Source organism: Psammomys obesus, unplaced genomic scaffold, assembly GCF_907164565.1.
Source record: "Psammomys obesus unplaced genomic scaffold, mPsaObe1.curated_primary_1811, whole genome shotgun sequence".
NCBI classification, from domain to species: domain Eukaryota; kingdom Metazoa; phylum Chordata; class Mammalia; order Rodentia; family Muridae; genus Psammomys; species Psammomys obesus.
Window position 1 is genome coordinate 5,617,536 of NW_026596463.1, and position 23,206 is coordinate 5,640,741.

General features: G+C 44.9%; 1 protein-coding gene across 1 annotated transcript in view; it reads right to left on the bottom strand.

Annotated features, from left to right (window-relative positions):
* Positions 1-23,206, bottom strand: part of Map1b (microtubule associated protein 1B) — a 93,088-nt gene continuing 69,882 nt past the window's right edge. Inside the window, exons 4-7 of the mRNA XM_055598449.1 lie at positions 22,149-22,289; positions 8,721-15,204; positions 5,560-5,798; positions 1-4,439 (exon numbers count right to left, since the gene is read on the bottom strand). Coding sequence (XP_055454424.1) covers positions 4,284-4,439; positions 5,560-5,798; positions 8,721-15,204; positions 22,149-22,289 — 7,020 coding nt within the window. The 3' untranslated portion in view covers positions 1-4,283. The remainder of the gene's footprint in view (positions 4,440-5,559; positions 5,799-8,720; positions 15,205-22,148; positions 22,290-23,206) is intronic.

A 23,206-nucleotide genomic window follows, 5' to 3' on the forward strand; every position in this document is an offset into this window, starting at 1 on the left:
TGAACTTTTGCCACTTTGCATTTTATTGTGGAACTGAGTTTCTGTTTTGTTTTGTTTTTTTCCTTTACATCAAATATCCTCAATGGAAGAGGGGATATTGCACACAAATATCATAAAAGCACTACATATTACTTTCACTGGAAACTAATTTTTCTACATTAGATATGACTGGATAGGATGGAAGTGATGCAGGATTATTAGACATAATACCATACACAGCTGCAGACTGACACAAACACCATTCAGAACAAGAGAGAGGAGTGAGCTTCTCCACAGCCGGGCTCGGGCTGCACACGAGCTGCAGGTGCGAAAAAGCAAGAACCATCACTGGGGCCAGGGCAGCTGAGCAGAGCCTCTCCAGGGTCCCTGCTTCTGGAGCTCCACCCACTCGGAGAAGCCCGTGGTGGTTATTATTAGCTGTTGTTTTTCTTCCTTTTCAGTTCTGGATGCTGCCCTTGAAATGAATTCATAAAGTCACAGTTTGTTTGTTTGTTTGTTTGTTTGAAATTGTAAATAGTTTAAATACCAGGTGAATAAGACCTAATTGCTACCAAAGCAGTGTCCATCTCTAGGCTGCTTTTGGTGTGTTGTTCAGCTGGTTAAATGATAAACGCTTACAGTTCCTTTCACATGGAAACAGAATCCTTTTTTCCTACATCTGAAGTACAAAAGGAAAAAAGAAAGAAAAGAAGAAAAGTCATTATCCTAACTCACAAAGGTCATTGCCGAGCAGGGACCTCCTGTGACAGGCAAGAAAAGCAACTCCAGAATTGTAGCGTTGTAGCGTCGCTCCCTGGAGCCGAGATTTGTAACAGAAATGGAAGGTGGTAAAATTCCCATTAGCAAATGATTAAATTTATAAAACGAGTATTAGAAAGCTTCTAAATTTCATAAGCTATTGGAAACACTTAAAACATTCAATATACACTGGGGAAAACATTCACTATGATATGTAACATTAAGAAAAAAGTTTTTTTTTTTTTTCTTTTGAATTTCATGGAAAATGGTGTTTGGGGTGAGGGGGGGTGGTCACTGTATCCAGTCCCATCACAAGACTGAGAAAGCATGCATGGGGGTTGGGGTTGGAAAAAGAGGACAGATTGGTTAAAATTGAAAACGGAGGATTATCTCTAAGATTTAGTCTCTGTAGAATTTTGTTTACAAACACTACCAAAAAGGTCATGATCAAGAGCGCTAGCTCAATAGAATTCCATCATTTAAACAGGGTGGAAATCCCTTCCACTCAAATATTCAATCTATACAATTGGATTAAGGATTGTATGCACAAATCTTCTAGATGTCTTTGTCAGTTTTTTAGTCCTCACCACAAATGTACATGGTCCATTGTGATGGCTGCTTCTAAACTAATTGTGTATGTATGGAACTAGCAAAATCAGACTAGCCACGCAGGTAGGAGAGGTGCCTGGGAAGTCAGGAGCCACCTGTAAAGCAAATGTAATTCACCCTGGTGTCCTCAGCCCCATGGCCACCACTGAGAACGGCGGGTGCAAAAGGGTGCTGCCAGATTGGATAGGAATCAGAGCCAGTGGATCGGTGACAGTTTTGAATAGTATTTTTCCTATTAGAACCTGTAGGAAAGATAATGAGTGTTGGGTAGAGTGGTTATAACTGAAGGCTGGCTATGGCTCTTCTAAGATGTTTATACTTTTAAAACAAAATAATATACAGGCTAAATAAATTTAATTTGGTAAACTGAGAAATAACTCCATCGTCTATAAAAGAAAAATCACCCAGAGGTCTGGATTTGGCAAGAAGGCTAGAAACTGTTTCTCTCTGTGTATATTATGTGGACCAGCCCAACAGCTACCATTAAATAACTACCTTGTGTGTATCAACTTGTCTCATGAAGTGTGAAGCAAATGAGGTTATAGTCAATGAAGTCTGTCTTCATCACGATGACTTTTCTATCATATATGACATGTTTGTACCTCTAATGCATTACTTTTGTGGGTTTGAAAGAAATAGGATAATAAATAAAAAATTGCATTCCTAGAGACACCTAACAAAAATAGAATATTAATTTTCTTTAAAAAATTAAACATTTGGAAAATGTGATTCACAGCATTAAGTAGACTGCACAGGTCCTCAGTGAGGGGACCCTGGAGAAAGTATTGTTTGAACCCTCAAGAGTAAATAGCAGTGCGAAACATATACTTCACAGACGAAAATAAACTAAAATGTAAATTTTGAAATAAATAACTAACGTAGAAAATAAAATGAGGTCATTGTTCACTACCCCGTCGTCTGCAGGAAACCTAGTGTGACAGCACAGGACGGCTGTCTCTGAGAACTCTGCCACCCCTGAACCCTGGCACACGGACCTGCCACTTGAAACTTGACATCACTTGTCCTCGTGATCTGGCCTTACAGGTTTGTGGTTCAGCGAGACAACGCTGGACACTATGTCTGAACTCTACATTGGTGAGCGTAGGAGCTGGGAATTCATTTGTTTTCAATCTGTTATTTCTTTCATGTAATGTTTTTCAGAAAAGCAAGCCCCCAAGCAAACTGGTGCTGGGGCTCTTCTGACCCGGGCTCTTTTACCACATGTTGAAGAACCCTGGAAGGAGAGGTGGGGCAGTACTGGGTAATGTACTAAGGCCCTGACAGTGGTCTACCCTGCCGCCCACCCACTCTCAAACAGCATGTATCAGACTGTTAGGTTATGAGAGTCAAAGGGTGGGAGGTATCACCATTTCTGGTGGTTATGGGTTTTTAATAAATATTACAACTTCAATATCAGACTTCAAATCTTGCCAGAACCTCAAAAACCTTCAATTTTTGTCTTACAAAAAACACTTAAAATAAAAAAGATCATCACTTGATTTTTTTTGCATTTTCCTGTAAATGAAAACATTCGTTAAAAAGTTCATCTAAGAAAAGTTCTCACTTATCTTAAAAAAAAATCTTCTGTACATGTGTTCCCATAATTGCGTTGAAATTAATGGAAAATTAAAATAGCCAATGCAAGACAAATGAAGGCAAATACTGTACACTTGCTGGAATCTCTTCCACCGTAAGATTCACTGTTTTCCCAGTTCTGATCACAGAAGCCATTTCCATCTTGATCTTGAAGTATTAAACACACTATGAAAGGTGCAGCTTGTTTGGCTGAGGGGCCACAGGTACATCCGAAGTGATGGTATTCGGCAAGCACGACTCAGCATTAAACCACTGGACCAATCAGATGAGCTTCTAGTACCTCCCCTCCCCACACGCTCCTTTACCTGGAGTAGCTACAGTCCTACATGGATGGTTTAAAAACTTGCTGTCTCACGTTAAAAAATAAGTGCATCAGGTATCTTTGTACATTCACGTCACTTCCTAAGGCAAAGTATCTCCCATATGTACTCCCAACTGCTTTGGTATTTGCTTCAGTTGACTGGGGTGGACGTGGGCGTTGCTGCATGCAGGCTGACTCGGTGGGCTTGGGTGGACAAATGCTGGGAGCATGCCTTAGCTAACCTACTCCTGTGTCGAAACATCTGAGAGTTCTGAGTGGGGCTCCGACCACGTGCGTGTCCAGTCTGCACTTGCTACGTGACGGCGTGTGCAGCCTTTAGAGGAAAGGCATTTAATTAAGGCGTGAAAAATCTCATGCCCTCGGAACAGGCTCACTCTTTTTGTTCTTTAGAAACATGCTGTAGGAGGTTAAGATTCTTTTTGATGCCTCTGATGAAAACAGAAAACTGCACTGGTGTAGACCACACCATGGCGGTCTGAGGAAATGCAGACGAACTTGCTGGCGTCTCTCTCTACCCCATCCTGCCCGCTTTCTCCCCGGGCATGTCAGCAGAACTCTCCACCATTAGCTCTCCTTCTCTTGCATTCTTTTTCTTCCTCATCCTTCCTCTCTCACTCTCTCTCTCTCTCCTGCATTCTCTTGTCCCTCACTGCCCCATCTCCCTCCCCTCAAGCTGCCTCTCTTCCCCTCTCTCTTTCTCTCTCTAAGACAAATGCCAATACCTAGCAGAAGTCAGTTGGGTGCGCGAGTGCATGGCTTCCAAATATTCAGCAGAGATGAACAAGGGTAGGTAATTTTGCAGTAACTTGAATTCTATTATGGGAAAATGGTTACTTCCCTTAGCAATCAGCAAAAATTGAGAAATCTCAGTGACTTGCATCACCGTGACACAGTACAGCGTTTGGCAGGTAAGTGTTCAGTGACTTAATTAGATGAATGGACGTTTTAGAAAAGGTAGTTTCAAATTCAAGAATTTCTGGAAACAAAGTTCAAATCCCATGGAGTGGCGGGCTGCTTTCTACAGCTCTATCTTGCATGCAGGGAAGGATTCATCTTGCATGACCACGGTGCTGCTGCTGGCTAGGACCATGATGCTGAGGTCCTGCTGCTTCTCATGGGTCTCCTGGTACCATTCCCTCATCACTTCGGAGTCATGTGTCGGGATCAGAGTCACCTGCAGAGGGGGAGAAAGGCGATATTTAAAGGGCAGCAGAGATGGACGCCGGGATTTAAAACAGAACAAGGTATTGGTTGGCTCCTGAGAAGAAGGGAACAAAAGAAAAATATCTTTCTCTCCCAAAAAATGCAAATGAAGCTTTCAACTGATGTTTTCCAGGAGCCATAACCAAACTCGAAAATTAAAAAAGGTTGTTGTTTGTTTGTTTTTCAGTGAGAGGAGGATTTGGAGATGAGAATCTAAATCAGCTAGGAACTTACCAGTCCATTCATCTAAATTTCACTGTTGGCTCGTTAATGCTGTTGTGTTAGGGGGTGTTTGGATTAGGTATAATTTCTCATATTTCCATTAACACAGGGGAAATATTGTACAGACTATACTCCATACTTAATCCAAGATGTTTTAGTTATTGCTCAAAACCGTTAGAAACCCACTCTTTGGCCTGAAAGCAGGCTGCGGAAGATAGGAGTGGGGTACTGATTGGTACTTCTTGTGTGAATATTATGGAAGTATTAGAAAGCAATCTTATTGAAGATGTGAACACGGTCGCTGAGTGATTATTTGCAGAAACACAAATCAGATAACCAGAAATCTCAGCTTAGTAGGAACACAGAGACTGAAAGAGCCCTGAGGGTCTGGAGCTAGATAATAATACCCTGAGAAACAGTGGAGCCACTCTAGGCCTCTACCTGAGGACTTGACCCACATCCCTCTAGCCTGGTGACCACGTTGCTAGTTCTAGTCTGCTTCGCCAAACACAAATGAGTGAAAACAATTCCTTAGCATCAATTCCACAGGACAACTCTGATACACACACAATGCTCAGCATGGTGGGGTGGAGGTGGGGGCAGCAATTCACTTCAGGTCATTTTACAGATGCATGAATTCCACCCACTGCTCGCCTCCACTGCCACTGATGGTGGGCCTGTCACGAATTCTACTCTGGGTTACCTTCTGTATGCTAAACTGACCCTCTGTGCAGTATATTTCACATGCAATACTCAGGGGCCCCATATGTGGACACACAATCACGGAGCTGCCTATTCAAACACGGTTCCTTCTCTTCGCCTCTAGAACTAGCTTGAATGCAGCTGAGAGGTAGGCCTCACAGTCTTACCTGCATGTTGCTTCCCCACTGAGCCTTCCCTTCCAACAAGGCATCCAGGACAGCCCGGCTGGGCTCCTCGGCAGCGGGGTCATTCCCACTCACCACGTAGTAAGATGACCTCACTCTCTTGAAAAATTCCACGTCAACATTCTTACTGTTGCTGTGGTTGGGAATATAGCACAGGTCCAAATACACAGGGAGGCCTGGAGGCACGGTGGATGGCTTGGCCGTCTTAGTGGTTCCTGGTCCTTTGGGAACAAAGACAAAGCAAGGGTCATAGCAGTGTGAAGACACTGATGTATTCACAGATATGCCCGGCTAGGTCCTCTGGGACATGGAAAGGCTGGTAGTATTCCCATTTCCCTGGCACCTTGGACAGAATATCAAACTCTGGGAATCTGAGACAATATACCATGGTTGTTTGTCATCTCAATAGGAGAAACTGAGAATGAGATGGCTTCCCTGTGCAGACAACCCATGAAGAAGTAAAAAGAGTTTCCAGGACTTTTCAAAAGAAGGGATTAGATAGTAGTGCCCTTACCCGAAGGACCTACTAGCGTGCACTTTAAGTTGAAAAGCTCTGTGAGAGCTCTGTGAGAGGCGTAAGCTATAGATCCTGGTGCCATATGGAACTGAACAACTAAACACAAATGGATAGATACGTTTTCAACAGTAAGACATTTCTGATCACCCTCTGTACCTGTGCGTGCTGTCATAACTACAGGGGCAATGGATGGTATTTGAAACAAGCAGCTCTTGCGGAAACATAACGGTTTCATTATGAAAACAAAGTCTTTTCATAGTTTTCTACCATCACCTCAGCATGTAAGTTTCAAATTAGTGTATCTTTGTATTGCTTGCGCTAAAATGTTTGATTTAAAAACAAAACACTGTTATTTGAGTTAATGACTTGAGCTTCAGAAAAAAAAAATGTTCAAGAAATTTTGAATTGGAGCTGGGAAATAATTTCCAATAATTTCTGAAATGGCCCTAAATATACTTCTGCCATATTTATTTATATATATTTATGACAGGCAATGTTCTCAGCATTGATTATTATAAAACAAAATTATTGGTCAAGTTTGAAAAATGCTGATGGCTCTCTCCGTCCCACAGTATCAAATATTCAGCTAGAATTTAATTCTTCATGTATAAATGAAAAGTACATTCACTTCATCAATATTCAGATTTTCATCTTTAATAAATACTATATATACATGTATATATACCAAAGAACTGATTTAAGGTAAATTTCTATATAAGTTCATATCAGTAAATGTTTGATTTATATATCTATTTATATGTCTGGATACCCAGGGTTGTATAAAAATTTCTTGGACAAAAGAGAAAAAGATTAAGAAGCCCTTAATTAATAAACATGTTAAAAATCCAAAAGAAGCATTCATATTTGGCAAACCATAGTTTGGTGACCTTAATAATCCTTTTTAGGATTTCTTAGAAGTATTTTGACCCCCACCCACAGCTAAACAGGATTCCCTAACATTTGATCTAGGAAGTAGCTAAGACCTCAACCCATATGGCCTCCATGGTCCTCAGCACCTAAGGCTCATCAGGCTTGCATGACAAGGGCTTTTGCCCATAAAGCCATCTCACCAGCCCCTGTCTTTAGCTCTAACATAAAAAAAAAAAAAAATGATAGTGTTTTGTCAAAATTCAACTGTTTTTTTTTTTTTTTTCTTAACCTATTAGATGAATTCCATGCTTTCTCCTAAGTATAAGTCAACTGTCAACTCTCCCAGACCAGGGAGGAAACTATTTAGTGGTTTTATGTTTAATCTGATCATGAAGAAAGTCAGTTTGTTTTCTACATAAATTTTGTAAAGGCCACGCCTGACAAAATCTGATGTCCACAATAAAATAAAAGCCTGAGGTTGTAACCAAAATGTCCTAAAAAGCACTGGATTTGAAAGCCCCAGAAGCTGGTCCTTCAGATTTCCCCTCATAGAGCAAGGAAATGCTTAAATTAATTTTATGCTTTGCACATTTGGATAAGTGTCTACTATTTTGTGTTTTGAAGATCTCTGGGTGAGTATGTGAAGCAAGCAAAGTGTATTAATATAAATGATGACAACAATAAGATGAAATTGTGCTGCCAAGGAGCCACCCCATCAAAAGCCTGGGCACCCTATTAACCCAAAACAAGGGGTGGAGGCAAGAGGATCACAAGATGAAAACCAGCCTGGGCTACAAACCAAGAACCTATCTCACCAAAGGAAAGAGAAGTCTCAAGTCACTACTCAGAAATGGAGAAGGCTGGGTATCAGTGGCAAATTAGGAGCCATCGGAAATCGCTGCTCTGCTTCTGCTGAGAAGAATTCCGGTTAGTGAGGCCACAGGTACGAAGGAAGAAGAAACAGCCTTCAAATGTTTTCCTCTTTTTCCACTAGACACTTATTGTTCAACTGGAATCACACTGTCCGTGAACAGGTAAGAAAATACAGCAGATGCTTCAATGGATGGCTTTTAAAAAATGTGTAGTTTGAAAAAGAATTTTACATTTTAAATTTTACAGAATAAATATTGGGCCTAGACTGAAGATTCCAGGTCTGCCAGGAAACCTCTGGTTTGCCATAGGCCTTTGGGAGCTCCTGGCCTATCACCCCAGTAGGACTGATTGATTGATCGATCGATTGGCTGATTGATTGATTTCTCTCACTCTCCCTTTCTTTCTTTTTTAAGACAGGGTTTCTCTGTGTAGCCTTGGCTATCCTGGACTTTGCAGACTAGGCTGGCCCCAAACTCCCAAAGATCCCACCTGCCTCTGCCTCCCTGAATGCTGGGATTACAGACATGAACCACTGCACCTGGCTCCCAATGTGATTTTTTACGGTCAATGGGAGGCCTAAAGCCTCCCAGAACAGCCTGAGGGTTTATTTCTGAAGGTTTGCAACAGGCCTGTAGCTGCTGCCCAGAATGATACCAACCCAGCAGTTCCACCACACAGATCCCTGCGGCGCTGGGCCACATAATCTACTATCTCTGAGCCACACTGGGGCAAGAGGTGTACCTTTAAGCAGAAGAGGAAGGCAGAGGGAAGGTGAAGCATTAGCCCATGCTCTCCGGTCTTCCCAGCAAAAGGGCAAACAGAGGAGCCATGTGCGTGAAGACACGCACATGGTGTGTAAGCGGACCCCAGCACCCCCATCTACCTGCTGTTGCGGTTTTCGCTGACTTGGATGCAGAGGCGTTGGCGGCGTTCTTGGTGTCCTTGTCTTTCTCTTCCCCACGCGTGGCCTTGAACTCAGGAGTGGTGGCGGTCTTCGTAGCTTTTTCCATGGATTCTTTCTTCTTGGGAGAAGCCACTCTGGACACCTTGTCCGAGGATTCCTTCAAGGCTCCTGGTTTGGGGGAAGCTGCCAAAGGCTTAGACTTCCCATCAGCTTTCTTCACCGGTGAAGAGGACTTGGTCTTTGTGCCTGGCTTCTTGGTCTTGGTCTTCTCTTTCAGGTCCTTCTTCAGAGCTTTTCCTAGGTTCTGCTCAATGGCCAAGGCCTCGGGGTCCACCATGGACACGTCAGGGTGACGAGGAGAAGGGCTCCGGTCTTGCATGGGGGCTGGAGGGGGGTCCATGTGTTTGTACGTGACGGTTTTGTCTGTGGGGATGGTCTCCGACTCGTCTTCGGAGTCGATGTTGGCGTCAGCTGTGATGGAGGGACACTCTTCAGTCTCTGGGGGGACATCAGAGTCAGTCTGCGATGGGGCTGACTCGCTGACTGAGGTGGGTGGAGTCTCATCGCATTGGCGGCCCTGTTGTTTTCCTCCTGAGGGTGGGGGCCCTCCTCCAGACTGAGTGAGGGGCTTCTCGGATTCTTCCGTGGGCTCCTCCCCCGCAAACCACTCGAGAGGATTCGGATTAATGAAGGAAGGTGAGAGCTCCGTCTTGGGATGCTTGTACTCACAGGAGGACACCAGACATAAATCAACATCCTGGCGGGCCTCTGAGGGGGACTTCTTCTCTGTAGTGTAACATCGGTCTGAGGTCTCATAGGAGTATGTGGATGCCTGCGGGGTCTTGCTGATCTTCTCCATGGTCTCATAACAGTATGTGGAGGCATCTGGGCTCCGTGTGGTTTTTGTAGATGTCTCATAGGAATAGCTTTCAGACTCGGGAAAGCTGGTAACCTTCTCAGTGGTTTCGTAGGAGTAGCTACAGTCCCCAAGCGTGTGGCCGCCATCCTCGGAGTCATCATAGCCATTGCTGATGTCATCCAGGAGCCTTCTAGACCTCTCAGTCTTTTCATAGGTGTAGCCGCTCACTTCAGGGGTCCGTGTTGTCTTCTCAATGATCTCATATGAATACCCACCCTCTTCAGGGGTCCGTGTGGTCTTCTCAGTAATTTCACAGGCATAGCCACCATCTTCTGGGGTCTTGGTGGTCTTCTCAATGGTCTCATAGGAGTACCCACTGTCACATGGAGACTTTATGGTTCTCTCTGTCTTCTCATAGTAATATCCACCCATATCGGGGGTCCGGGTGGTTTTCTCATATGATCCATAGTCATAATCTTCTTCATCGGGGGACCTGGTGGCTTTCTCAGGCTTTTGATAGCCATAGTTAAAGTCACCAGGTGTCTTCCCTCCACTGTCCTTCTCCACACTAGATGTGGTCAAATCTCTATTCAAGGCCAGGTGATGTTGCATTGTATCAAATAGCATTGAGGCACGGAAGCCATAAGGCTCTGCCGACGCTGCATCTTCTGGTGGGGAAGAGGAGGTCTGGCGAGCTGCTGCATTCTCTTTAGCTGCACAGGTAGACTCTGAAAAGCCAGGTGAATATAAAGGTGAGGACTCTCGTGGGGTGAGTGGAGAAATATCGGATTTTGGAGAGAGCTTCTCCCCTTCCAGACTTTGCACTTTTTCAGATGTGAGTGAGGCATATAAGGACATATCTCTGGGAGGAACTACATCAGAGAGAGTGTCTTCCTGAAGCGGAGAGGCTATCTGAGAGGGGGTGTGAGCAGAAGAGGTGGATGGGGAAGCCTCCACCTGGGACACAGAGATGAGCTCAGACAGATCATTATCCTGGGTGTAGGACGGCTCCTCCATTGGGGGGATCTTATGTGACAAACTAGAGTCTTGGATATCAGAGGGACTATAGTCCACTTCAGTCGGCCCATTTTCTGTGATGTGAAGCATACTCGCACCCACAGTAGGGTGATCTGGAGACTGGCGACTAAAGTCCATAGCAAGGGAGTGCTCAGGAGATTCCTGGCCAAATTCAATAGACATCGAAGACTGTTCAGATCGGTGATCTTGAACTGGTGTCCTGGATTTGGCTGTCTTGGGGGAGAAGTCTGGAGGAGAAATTGACATTGGTCTTGGGCACTCTTCTTTAGATGGGGACATTTCTGTTTCCTGGAAAGTGGTAGGTGTTTGCACAACAGATACTGAAAGGGAGTCATCCACCTCTGTGGAATGTGGGGAGCCCACTTCAGCATGCAGAGAAGGAGACACATCATCTGTGGTTGGCTCTGGAAATGAGCTTGTAGCCACAGAGGCAGTAGAGACTGAGGCCACGCCCTCCATGTGAGAGTAGGTATCTTCTGCCACGCCCTCATCCACAGGCGTGGCTGACTTGTCTGATACAGTGCCTTCTGAAATGGACATCTTGGTGTCTTCTTTGAAAGAGCCAAACTGACTGACATCGATTTGTGTTGGAGATACATCTCCTCCCAATTTCCTTTCATCCAAAGCCAGAGCTGATTGAGAACTTGTGATTTCAACATCATCGGTTTTCTTCTCTGGACCAAAGTCATCCTTTATGGGTATGAAGCCTGTGCTTTTCTCTTCCTGTTTGTCTTGGTAAAGACCAGTGGAAGTCAGGTCAGAAACTGGGCTTTCTTTATCTGGGCTTTGCTTTCCACTCTTTCCTTCAAAGGGGCTTTCAGTACATCTGCCAAGAGTCTTGCTATCAGCACTTAGAAAGTCTTCGTATGCAGACTCAGATCCAATGAGGGGAGGGCTGCGTAAAGGAGACAGAACTTTCTCGATAGGAGACTCTGAGTCAGGCACAGGCTCATCCATGGGACTCATGGAAGCTCTCTCATTCTCATCTTTGGCCTCACTGAACTCAAAACTCACTGGAGCCGCCTGGGACTTCTCAGTGGCTTCTGAAGGTAGGTGACTGGACTTCTCTTCTGTGGGAGATTGGTAGTAAGGCGTATGGCCAGCACTGCCAGTCACAGACTGAGATGGTGACACTACCTCCAGGGTCTTCTCCTCGGGACTGGCACAATGCTCTTCAACTACTGCAGGGGTCGCTCCAGGAGACACTGATGTTGCTTCAGCCTCTGCAGAGGCTTTAATCTCATTGGGTGTCAGAGAGAAATTCACGCTACGTTCACCCAGGGGAGTCTTCTCTATGGGTGATGGTGGAGAAGGACTCAGGGATGGACTCTTGGCTGGGCTAAGTCTCTCATCTGAAACATCTTTGATGTCCAACACGGCACTGGCCTTCACATCTTTCTCTTCTGAGCAGTAAGCGTCACGCAGAGCAGACTTGCTGAATTTGTCTTCTTCCATGGATGAAGGAGGTGATATGGTGGAGGCAGAAGCATTATAATCCTTGCCATCAGTGGCATCTGTTTTTGACCCTTCTGACAGTCCATTGAATGATGCAACGACAGGTTTGGAGTATTCCTGAGAATACAGTGAGGACTCATATTTGGTAATGTTTACGAACTCCTGAGAGGGGGACTCGGTCTCCTCATTGTTGGTCTCATCGCTCATCACATCACGAGGAGTAGACATCTCATCCATGGGGGTAGGCTCACTAGATATCTCAATGGTAGACTGAGTATATCCTGAGGTGGCAGTGAATTCCTCAGGTTGGTCTTCTCGATTCTCCTCATCAGAAGCAGTGGCCTCACTCTCGGAGCCTCCGGGTAGGGTCTCATCATGAATAGAAGATGCAGGTTCTCGGCCAGGAGACTGGGCTCCAGGTTGCTTGGCTGATGTGCTCAGGAATCCGTACTGCTCTTCAGCAATGCCAGCTTCCGCAGCCTTGTCAACCACAGCCATCACGTAATCTTCAGCCTCAATTTTTTCAGGCTCATAGTCTTCCTCTCTGGCATCCTCTGCTTTGTCCTCCTCTTCACCCTCCTCAGATTGTTCGGCTTCTCCTTTCTCAAGCACCTCATCCATGTCTTCTTCTGCCCGGTCATCACCACTGGCCACAGACTCCCTCTTCTCCTTGATGTGCACATCAGCCTCAGCCTTCGCACTTTCATCATCTTCTGTGGGGCTGTGCTTGGAGGCACTCCCACTTACATTGTCTTCCCCATCCTCTTCTGGCTCTTCAGCCTCCTCAGTTTCTGCCTTCTCTTCATAGTCTCCAGTCTCTGAGGATTCTTCAAAGCCAGCTCCTTCATCTTCAAATTTCTCAATGTCATCCACCCCCTGCTTCTCAACTGGCTCCAGCTCCTCTGGGGTTTGCTCACACTCACCCTCCCCTTCAGTGGTAGTGATCCCCTCATCGGGTGACTCAGCAGAACCTTTGATGACTTCTGTCTCTTTCTGGATGACGTAGGCTTCTACAGGCTCTGTTTCCTTCAGTTTCTCTTCATCGTCAATGAGCTCCAGCTGAGGCTTGATGTCCTTGGCCACATCAATCTCCTCAGCCTTTAACTCTTCAAAGTCCTTGGTTAGATCCTCAGGGGATGACATAAGGGACCTCTCAGCTTCAAGTTCTTTGGCAGGACCACTGGCAGCTATTCCAGCTGCTGCCACTGCAGCAGCCGTGGTGGCAGCAGAGCCAACAGCTGTGGCAGCCGCTTCTGTGGTCTTGCCTTCCTTCTTAATGACTTTAACCTTCCCCTTGTCCTTGAGTTTCCCAGCAGTAACAGGCTCCTTCTTGGTGGACTCTTCTTTCTTTGTTACTTTTGGTTTCAGTGCAGCTGGTTTTTTTGTTTCTGACAGAGGTGTCGATTTCTTTATGTCCTTGGAGATCTTCTTAATTTCTTTTTTGGGTTCTTTTTCTTCCTTTTTAACTTCTTTCTTTTCCTCTTTCTTCACTTCCTTCTTGGCATCCTTCATGGGCGTTTCTTTCTTAACCTCTTTCTTGATCTCTTTTTTCTCTTCTTTTTTGATTTCTTTTTTGACCTCCTTCTTAACCTCTTCCTTTTTTGGTTTCTCGTCTTTCTTGATAGGTGTTTTGTCTTCCTTTTTAGCCACTTCTTTCTTGGGCTTCTCCTCTTTCTTCTCTTCGGGTTTTGCCTTGATTTCTTTTTTCACCACTTTCTCTTTGGTGACCTTGGGTTTGCTCTCAGTGGCTTGCTTCTCAGCCACCTCAGCTTTCACTGGGGACTGTTCCTCTCGGCTGGGCGCCTCCTTTTCTGTCACTGAAGGTTTGGTTTCCGTCTTTACCGGCTTATCTTTTTTCACTATTACCTTCTCTTTGCTTTCAACTTTGGGTGTTTTTTCCACTTGACTAGCTTTTGTGACTTCAGGAACTTCTTCTTTGGACTCCTTCCTCACCGATTTACTGGGAAGTGGTTTTGCAGCTGGCTTCAGACTTTCTCGGCTGTCAGCCCTCTGTTTCAGCTTGACTTGTTTAGTTGTGGGGGTGGGCACCTGGCCAGTGAGATCTTTTTGGGTGGCTAGTGGTTGCTTTAGGAAGTCTAGATGTTTGAGTTTTTCTAGCCCTTCTAGGATGTTGTATTGAGTGCTGTTTCCAGGAAACAGAACACGAATGATTTTCTCAGCAGGGTTGGCTGGATGCCACACAATCAAAGATGAGACTGAAGTTAAGTAGGAAATTGGGATATCTACTTCTTGACCGTTGGGCAGGATTAATTCTGCCTTGTCTTTGTTGGTGCCAGTCCACTGTTGCATAAAATACTGCATCTCCTTGCTGCTCTTGACTGGGTTAAGCACGTACATCTCAAGTTTGCCGACTCCCATTTTTTGGAATAGGATGACAGGCTCAATGGTATTGCCTACATTTCTAAATAGAGGCTCCGGTTTCATGGACAATTTGTTTAGATACTGGAGGGTGAAGCATGCTTCTTCTACGCTTCTCTTCATCTTGAGGTTGGGCTCTGGGTTTTTCAGATTTTCAGGGACATTGAGAAACACAACCCCCAAATCAGGGGAGATGAGGTTTTTCATCCAGTCACTGTTGCTGGTGGAACCCTGGGACCGTTCCTCCTCCAGCTCTGCAATTTTCCGCTGCAGCATGCTATTGATCCCGGGCAAATTGTCATCCCCAATATGGGTGAGCAGGATGGAGTCCACTCGGTCCAAGTGCCGAATGAGCTTCCAGAAGCAAGATTTTCTTTCCGATCCTCCATTAATGAGCATATTGAATCCGTTCACTGCAAACAGGGCAGAATCACCCCGACCCCCTGGGAAAATATAACAGCAGGGCTTGGAGAGCTTGAGAAATCCACCCGAGGTCGGGGGTTCCAGGATGTCAAAGGGAGAAGGGACTTCCACAGACTCTGAGAGATACTCAGTAAACTCAGAAAGTCCCTCCATTTCTGGCAAGATAGAAGCTGAGTTGAGCTTAATGTTGATGAAGTCTTGAAGATTGTGTCTGTCAAGGTTGGAGTTCTTCCAGTCTCCCTCCTCGGGGCAGAAGAGGGTGAGGCTGGCTTTGTTGGCAGGGTGGGTAGTGCTCAGGAGCTCCCCAATCTGGGTTCAAAAAAAGAAAGGAAGAAAAGGATTAAGTTATGTCATCATTGGCTCCTCACCTCCATCTACTCTTAGTTATTATAGGATACTAGCCCTAATGAACAGGGCTAGTATCAAAAATGTACTTGGCCCCGGCACTTGGGAGGCAGAGGCTGGTGGTTCTCTGTGGGTTCGAGGCCAGCCTAGTCTACAGAGAGACTTCCAGAACAGCCAGGGTTGCACAGAGAAACTCTGTCACAGAGAACAAAACAACAACAACAAATGCACTTGGCTTAGCCAAGCAGTGTAGTACACGTCTTTATTCCCAGCACTTGGGAGTCAGAGGCAGGTGGCTCTCTAAATTCAAGACCAGCCTAGTCTACAGAGCAAGTTCCAGCACAGCCAGGGTTATATAGAGAAAGCCTGTGAGTACTTGACAATTACTTGGCCATGGTCCTGATTAAATTATTGATACACTTGAATTTTGGAAGGTGGACAGCCTCTGGTCTGAGTCCCCATATGCACCCTCTGCTATCTTGTGGCTCCTGCTGTAGAATCCTCTCCCTGTATGCCCTTGCCCCAGAACCCTGCTCCAGTTCCAAAATAGGGAACTATCTGGGTACTGGTGCTTATATCTCAGCAATTATGAAATAATTTGAATACTGCCTTTGGGTATTTTCCATGCAAAGATGCTCTTTAACAAATACTAGACTATCACAGGAGAAAGCTGTAGCCATCATTTCACCATGGATTATAGATCTTTACTTTAGCTGCGAGTGATAAGATCTCATTTGCTTTAAACACTGTTTTTCTTTGTGTTTTCCAACATGCCACTCAGTACTTCCTAAGGAAAGGAATTTGGAAAACTGAATCAGCACCAAAATAACAAATATGGTTTACAGAAATGGTTTTCTTTTTTAGTACCAAGGCCATGTTTTGTTGTTGTTGTTTTGTTTTATCAGTTTTGACTCAGCAAAGGCAAATCATGTCATAAACTCCAAACTTCTTTCAGCAAATCTCACACATCAGCTCAGAGATTCAAGTGACAAGGGCTCTGTATCCTGATGCAAATGATTCAGGGTTCAAACAAATGGCCATTCCTGAGCCATTGGCTCTGCACTCTTACCTTTCGTTTCTCACTTCAATGAATTCCAGAATACTATCATTCCAAAGCTATGACTGTGAGGGTATGTGCACAAAGACAATGTGTTGAGCCCGTACTTTCCTATGTTAGATTGCAGGAGAACAGTCATTTTTGTTTTGTCAGACTATCAATGCCAAGGCATAACAGTCGATGTCACAAAATACCAAAGTAACAATGCTGGGCTTTTTTCCTCTTACTTGACTTAATAATGTTCCATAAAACAATTAAGACTCAACTCCTGTTTTGGAATCGAAGAAAACTAAAATAGCAAATGGAGGTACCCACAGGGTGAAGGGAATCCCTGATCAAATAATTTCTTATAAACGTCAGCCATCCTTGGGGGAATCTTTCTTCAGATTATTTGCTAGCCAAGCAAACATGAATAAGAATTCACTGCTATTGCATTTACTCATGCATTTATTTATTTATTTGTTGGGCACATGTGTGTCATGGTGCAGTGTGTGACGGTCAGAGGACAACCTCCTGGAGTTGGTTGTCTCTTTATAACATGTGGATCAGAAGGAGGTGGTGATGAAACTTAAGTCCTTACTCATTGAGCCATCTCCATCTCATCGGTCCTTTAATTTTTTTTTACTACATTTTATTTATTTATTTATTTATTTATTTAAAAATACAGTTTCTTGTCTATGGTGTGTGTCACCACTACAATTTCAACATGGTAAAGCTTCTCTCATTCTTAACTTTCATACAGAGTACAGAAGAACTATTCATGTTTTACATTTTAGGGCACAAATTAAAGATAATCCAAACTGAGAAGTCTTTCACAGCAAAAATGTAAAACTAAGTTCAGTTCATTTTAATCTTTGAGCTCCAGTTTAACTGATCTGAAGCATACTGAAGGCATAGTCTAGCTGTGTGTGTCTGAAGTTATTCAGTCCCTAACTTTTTTAGATTTATTTATTTTGTTTAATGTGTATAACTGTTTTGCCTGCATGCATGTATGTGTTCGATATGCATGGCTGGTGCTTATGATGTAAAGAAAAGGAGTCAAATCCCTGAGCTGAAGTTATGGATGTAGGTACTGGGAACAGAACTCAAGTCCTCTGGAAGAGCAGCCAGTTCTAACTGCTGAGCCATCTCTTTAGCCCCCAATCATTAACTTTTTAATATGAAATATATAGTCACCTCATTCAATGAGAAAGTAAAAAGACTTGAGGGATATTATCCTACTTTCCATCTTTTTACCTTTTCCCAGAGGGTTCCTATGAAAATGCAGGAAATGACTCAAACACATATAAGATTGCCAAGAATTCTGAGGAAGTCAGGAAGCATGAAAGGCATCCAAGAGCCATCACTGGATAGGAATCTGATTCAAGGCGATCAGAAAGGCAACCCAGCACTGCTGGACAAGACTACGCGGAGAGGGAAAAATCTAATTTCTCTGGAAAAACATTAGCATGCTGTACCCAATGAAACAAGAACTCAAAGACAAGCGTTGGAGAAAGCCGGTTAAGGAGATAAGGATATCACAACATCCTTGGGACTACCCAACAGACCTAAAGCCTCTGGGTTTTCCCAGAATCCACAGTTCCAGGACAAGTATTAGGATGAGGACAGGATTCAAGGGCAACAGGTGCCTCAAGATCCCCAGTCCACAGTGATGCTCAGTCCACACAGTGAATGGTGACATCAGTAAGAAGGAGTTGATGATGCTGGCTGTAGTAAGGAAACGATGACTTTTTTCTTTGAAACTGGGGCTGCTTCCTAGTGAACTGGGAAGCCATGTTAACGGTAACAGCAACCACACAGCAAACCCAACTACAATGAAAGCATCCTTATCTTTTTTCCCCAGTATTTAAACCAGGCTAAGTATACTAGGTTATACTGCACTAAGTCTGGTCAGCTCAACACATGTTGTCTCCCTGAAGCTGTAACAAATGCCTGCCCATGCTTATCAAGCAGAGACTGTCACCATGGCTCTTACAAGATGGACGATAGACATGAGTAGGAGTAATACTGCTGTAGGGTAAAATTGTCTCTTTTGTTAATTACCTTTCCTGATTAAGTGCAGGCACACTGAAAGAGGAAGGAAGATAAAGGAATAAGTGGCTTTACTGGAGATATTAACAAAACCAGACTTTAATTTCTAAACCATGGACTTCTAACTGCATTTTCTTTTTTGATTAAGTGACGTGCTTAGCTGAAGAGGAAACACTGTAGACAGTGTATCTCCCAGCTTTTGCAAGACATTTAACGGGGTCTTAGAATCATGCGATAGCAGAATTAGGTGGATTTACAGGCAGCCACACAAGCGGTGCTCCTTCAGGTCAGCCCAGAGGACAATCTGGGGAAGGCTGCTTTAAGTTCACTTCTGTCCTGCTGAGTACTGACTAGGATGAAAATGGAGCAGACATGCTTGTCAAATCTGAGCATAGCTTCAAAACGGGAGGCATATGGAATGTTGGTAGGTAAAGCTGAGATGTTAATGGAAGCTTTGGACTTGAGGCTATGATGGCGAGGCAACAGTGAAAGGGGAGGCACCCTAACAAGAAGATTTGGCTTAACAACAATATCCATGGAAAACCTGGGGGATTTTAGTTGACAATCAAATGGGTTTACATGAAGCTAAAGAAGCTTAAACCTCAAGGTCCCTCACAGGCTTGGCTCTCTACTGAAGTACTGTGCTTAAAGGTATATTAATAACAGGTTTTCCTTTTCTCCATATTAGATTAAGTTTCAGAATGCCTCAAGGCCTCTGTTTCTTCTCCATTGACATCTACTCATGCTTGGAGAAAACTGGAAGCTTTTAAACTTAACTAGACTGAAAACTGTACAAGTTGCTGGCTCTGGTGACCCTAATCTGGTCAGGTGACTTCTGGAATATGGTGTCTAGGTTAGGTCAGGATATATAACAAGCTGTGTTTATTTGTTTGTGATCTCTCTCTCTCTCTCTCTCTCTCTCTCTCTCTCTCTCTCTGTGTGTATGTTATTGTTGTTGCTGCTGCTGTTTGTCAAACCCATGGTCTTGGGAATGCTAGGCAAGCACCTTACCATTGAACTATACGATCCTCTACCCAAACTGTGAAATCTAATTAAACAAAGCTTCCTGAAATAAGGCCCTCCTGCTGAATCCTTCTGTTTGACATTAGCCTCTAGAGTTCTTCTTAATGCTTCTCTGAGTACAGCATCTGTCTTCTGGGCTTTAAATAACCATACCACCTGTTTGATAACTCCAAGGTGTCAAAGAATGACCAGGGCTGAAAGCGTGGATTGTCCTCATATCCATTATGACAGGACCTTTTACATTTTATAGATAACTAAGAGTAAATCCAAAGATAATTAATCTAGGAGATGGGTGGAAGGATGCTGTAGGTGAACCTTCTTGAAGATATAATGAAACAAAAAGAAAAGCCTCTTCATGGAAAGGTTGAAAATGTGCCTATAAATGTTTTTCTAAAGCTATGTTTCTGATTCTTTTTCATTTAACTAATGTGTTCCAAGGGTTGGATAAATGGAGCGAGACTGTACAGAAAATGACCTCAAGTAAGTTGTTCTGCAAGTCTTCTTCCAAGAAATAATCATAGTTCTAAACATAAATATCCATTGGCCAAGTCTATCTAGTGATTTTTAAAACTGTTTTATGAAGATGGGCAGCGGTGGTGCACACCTTTAATCTCAGCACTCAGGGAGGCAGAGGCAGGTGGATCTCAGACTCAGAGGATCTCTGAGAAACGCCAGCCTGGTCTATCGCAAGTTTCAGGACAACCAGGGCAATACAGAGAAACCCTATCTTGAAAACCAAAACCAAACAAACATAGATTTTAATTTTCCCTCTATCTCTGTCTGTGTAGTACATGCAGGCAGGGCACTTGGAGGTGAGAAGGTACTGGGTCCCCTGACACTAGAGTCACAGAAAGTTGGGAGCTGCTATGTGGGTGCTGGGAATTGAACCTGTGCCTCTGGAAGAGGCCTCTCAACCTCTGAGCCATCTCTCCAGTCCCTATTCTAGTAATTTTCAACTCACTTTAGCTATAGCATCCTTCCTCAATGTTTACGTAGGGGAAACACAGGCTGAGTTCCTCGGTTTGGCAGGGCAGTAGGCATGAATTTTACATACCCCTGGGCCTCAGCTTCCAGCAGCACCCTGATACCAATAATCTGGCCTAAAAGAGACCCTTTCCTGTGCCCTGAGCATGACTTCCTCTGCAGAAGGTGGGGTAGGAGAGGAGGACGCGACCTCTCATGGCATCAGTGATGGCTGCCGGGTACAATAAGGTACAGAATCCACCTTCATGATTATAAACCCTAGAGTTTTCCCATCACAGAACTTGAATTCTTTCGAAAAGGCTTTCTTTTTCTTTATAGCTAATGGTAAAATTGGGCACACGCACAGCCCACTGTACAAAAATCCAGAACTTTTAAAAGTGCTTTAAATAACAACTTTATGAAACTATTCCTTATTTTCAAAGAGGGGATTACTTGGGGCCCTGATGAATGACATATGATACCTCCTTATGTAAAATCCTGGCAATGATAAAATGCTTTTTCTTACACATTTTCCTTGTTTGGTTTCATGGGGACAAAAATAAAAACCAACCATGATGTGGGCAGAAAGCAAACACTTGAAAGGAACTGCAGAACTGAACAGGAATGCAGGAAGGGAACCCTGTGCATGTAAATGAGCCCAGGGCTCAGGGCTGAGCTCATCTTACCAGTCGATCACTTGACAGTCCAACATGACATTGGGTCACTTCCTCCACAGCCCACTCCCCTCCTTGGGACAAGATGCTGACCTCTGAAATGCCAGACAAGGGCCCAAGAACCCTTCATAACACACAGCCTAAGAACATGATCTTGAGACAAGAGCTGCTATCTGTGTCTATTCACCAATTTCAGAGCAGTCCAAATGTTCTTTCTCGGGCATTTCAGGGCAATTGAGCAATGCCTGCGTGATACAGCAGGGTGTTTGGCTCAGCCCTGGGGAAGAGGGAATGCAGCTCCGGAGAAAGTCACAGGCAAAGCTTCCACCTTGAAGTGAGAGCACAGGCCAGCTGTGAGTGAGCCCAGAGGCCTCTGAGCAAGAATCCGCTTGCCAGGCAGGGATCTTTCTCACTCTGGTGAGCTGGTGCTATGTGCCTCCAGGTACAGATGACCTCACACCCTCTGAAAGAGCTCGGGCTCCACACGCTGCTTAAAAATGTTCCTTTCCACAGTTCTGCGCGGTCTCCCCCTCCCATGCGTGGAGGGGGAAAACTGTTGTGTTATCTCTCCAGGGTTTTACTGAGGCCTCCTTCTGGCTGAAACCGATTTTGCTGAGAGGATAAGCACACAGCGGTCTCTCTGTGACGCCAAGGCTGCCATCTCAGGTCTAAATGGCTGCAGTAATTCCTATAAACACACCCCTCATTCCACTCCCCACGCCACCCGCGGCTTCTCATACTGCTTCCCTCTAAACACAGGGTCCAGTCACTAGAAGTAAGAGAAATTAAAATAATCAGGCCAGGAAAAGCAGCAGCACCCCTGAGAGAGATCAAGGCAGGGGACATCCTGCTGAAGCCCGAGAGCTCTGTGGAGAAGTCTCGCAGAAAACAGGAAAGCCGGAGTTTCTCCTGGAGTTCTGTACTTTCCAGGGTCCCTAGCACTTCCGCCATCTGTAAAGATTGATCATTCCTGCGCTTCCGCTGGCCTCCGCACCGGCAGTGGAAGCGTGTTTCCAACCATCCATCAATCGATCGACGGCAACTGTGCTCTAGCCCAGGCCTAAGTCATTTTGGATCATAGATTTGCTTGTTTCAGAGGGGCCCCTCCTGCCTTCCCCACACACCCAGGCAGTAGCTCAGACTCGCCGCGCGGAACCCACCTCTTGATCGGTGAAGATCTCTATGAAGTTCTGGAAGGAGAAAGAGCCAGACTGGAGAATGAGCTCTCCTGTGTTCTCAAAGCACTGTCCGGTGAGCACCAGCAGTTTATGGCGGGCGGCGTCAGTGATCATCAAGCGCACCTGAAACACAGAGCAGGCGCAGGGCGTAAGTGAGGGTACCGCGCCCCAACACCACGGTGGTGCCTGAAGCTTTCTACCAACAGAACACATTCATTCCAAGACTCTACTTTCTTCAGCTGAGCGTGGAGGCAGGGAGTGTTGGACAGGGCCCTGTCTGTGGGAGTTATTCATAAAATTAATTACTGTGGATATTAGTGTGCCCGTGGACACCACATTAAGAGTTTTGCTTTAACCAAAGACAGCAGTGGTTGTTGACTTTCTCCCCTGAGTTTCCTTCTCTTTTCAAAGCAGTCTTCACAGCTGGCAAGCATTTGTTCCACAGCTGTTGGAAAGTGTCTGCTAGCAGCCTGCAGCATCTGAGGTCAGGATATGCCACCCCGGGCCCCCCAGCTATCCTCAGGAAAGGACAGCTCCGAGTAGGCCTCATGTCATCCCTTCCTACCCAGGATTCCTTTTTTCCAAGCCACAGGGCAAGCTCGCCATGCCAAACGCAGCAGACTCCAGCGCTAGCAGCAAGGTGCTTAACATTGAACGGCGACCCCTAAATGGCAATCTGGGAAACTGAATTGAAAATAACTTGTGCTAAAGAACTCTCGGTGAACTCTCAGTGGCAGGGAGCCAGCGGTCCTGTGCAGGAGCAGCACCCTCAGGGCCAAGTTCTGAACCCAGTTCGTGCTGGCTGAGCACTTCTGTGTCCCCTACACCATGCTCTGCACCAGGGAATATTCAAAATTAAACAGGCCATGACCGCTGCCTAAGGGCCCACTGGCCACTCAAGGGAAAACATGCATACCTAAGCGGTTGTTTCAGACTCATTTGATCCAGACTAGCTTGGATTCTTCAAAAAAGGCTTGCTTGCTTTTTCTTTCTCCTTCCTTCCTTCCTTCCTTCCTTCCTTCCTTCCTTCCTTCCTTCCT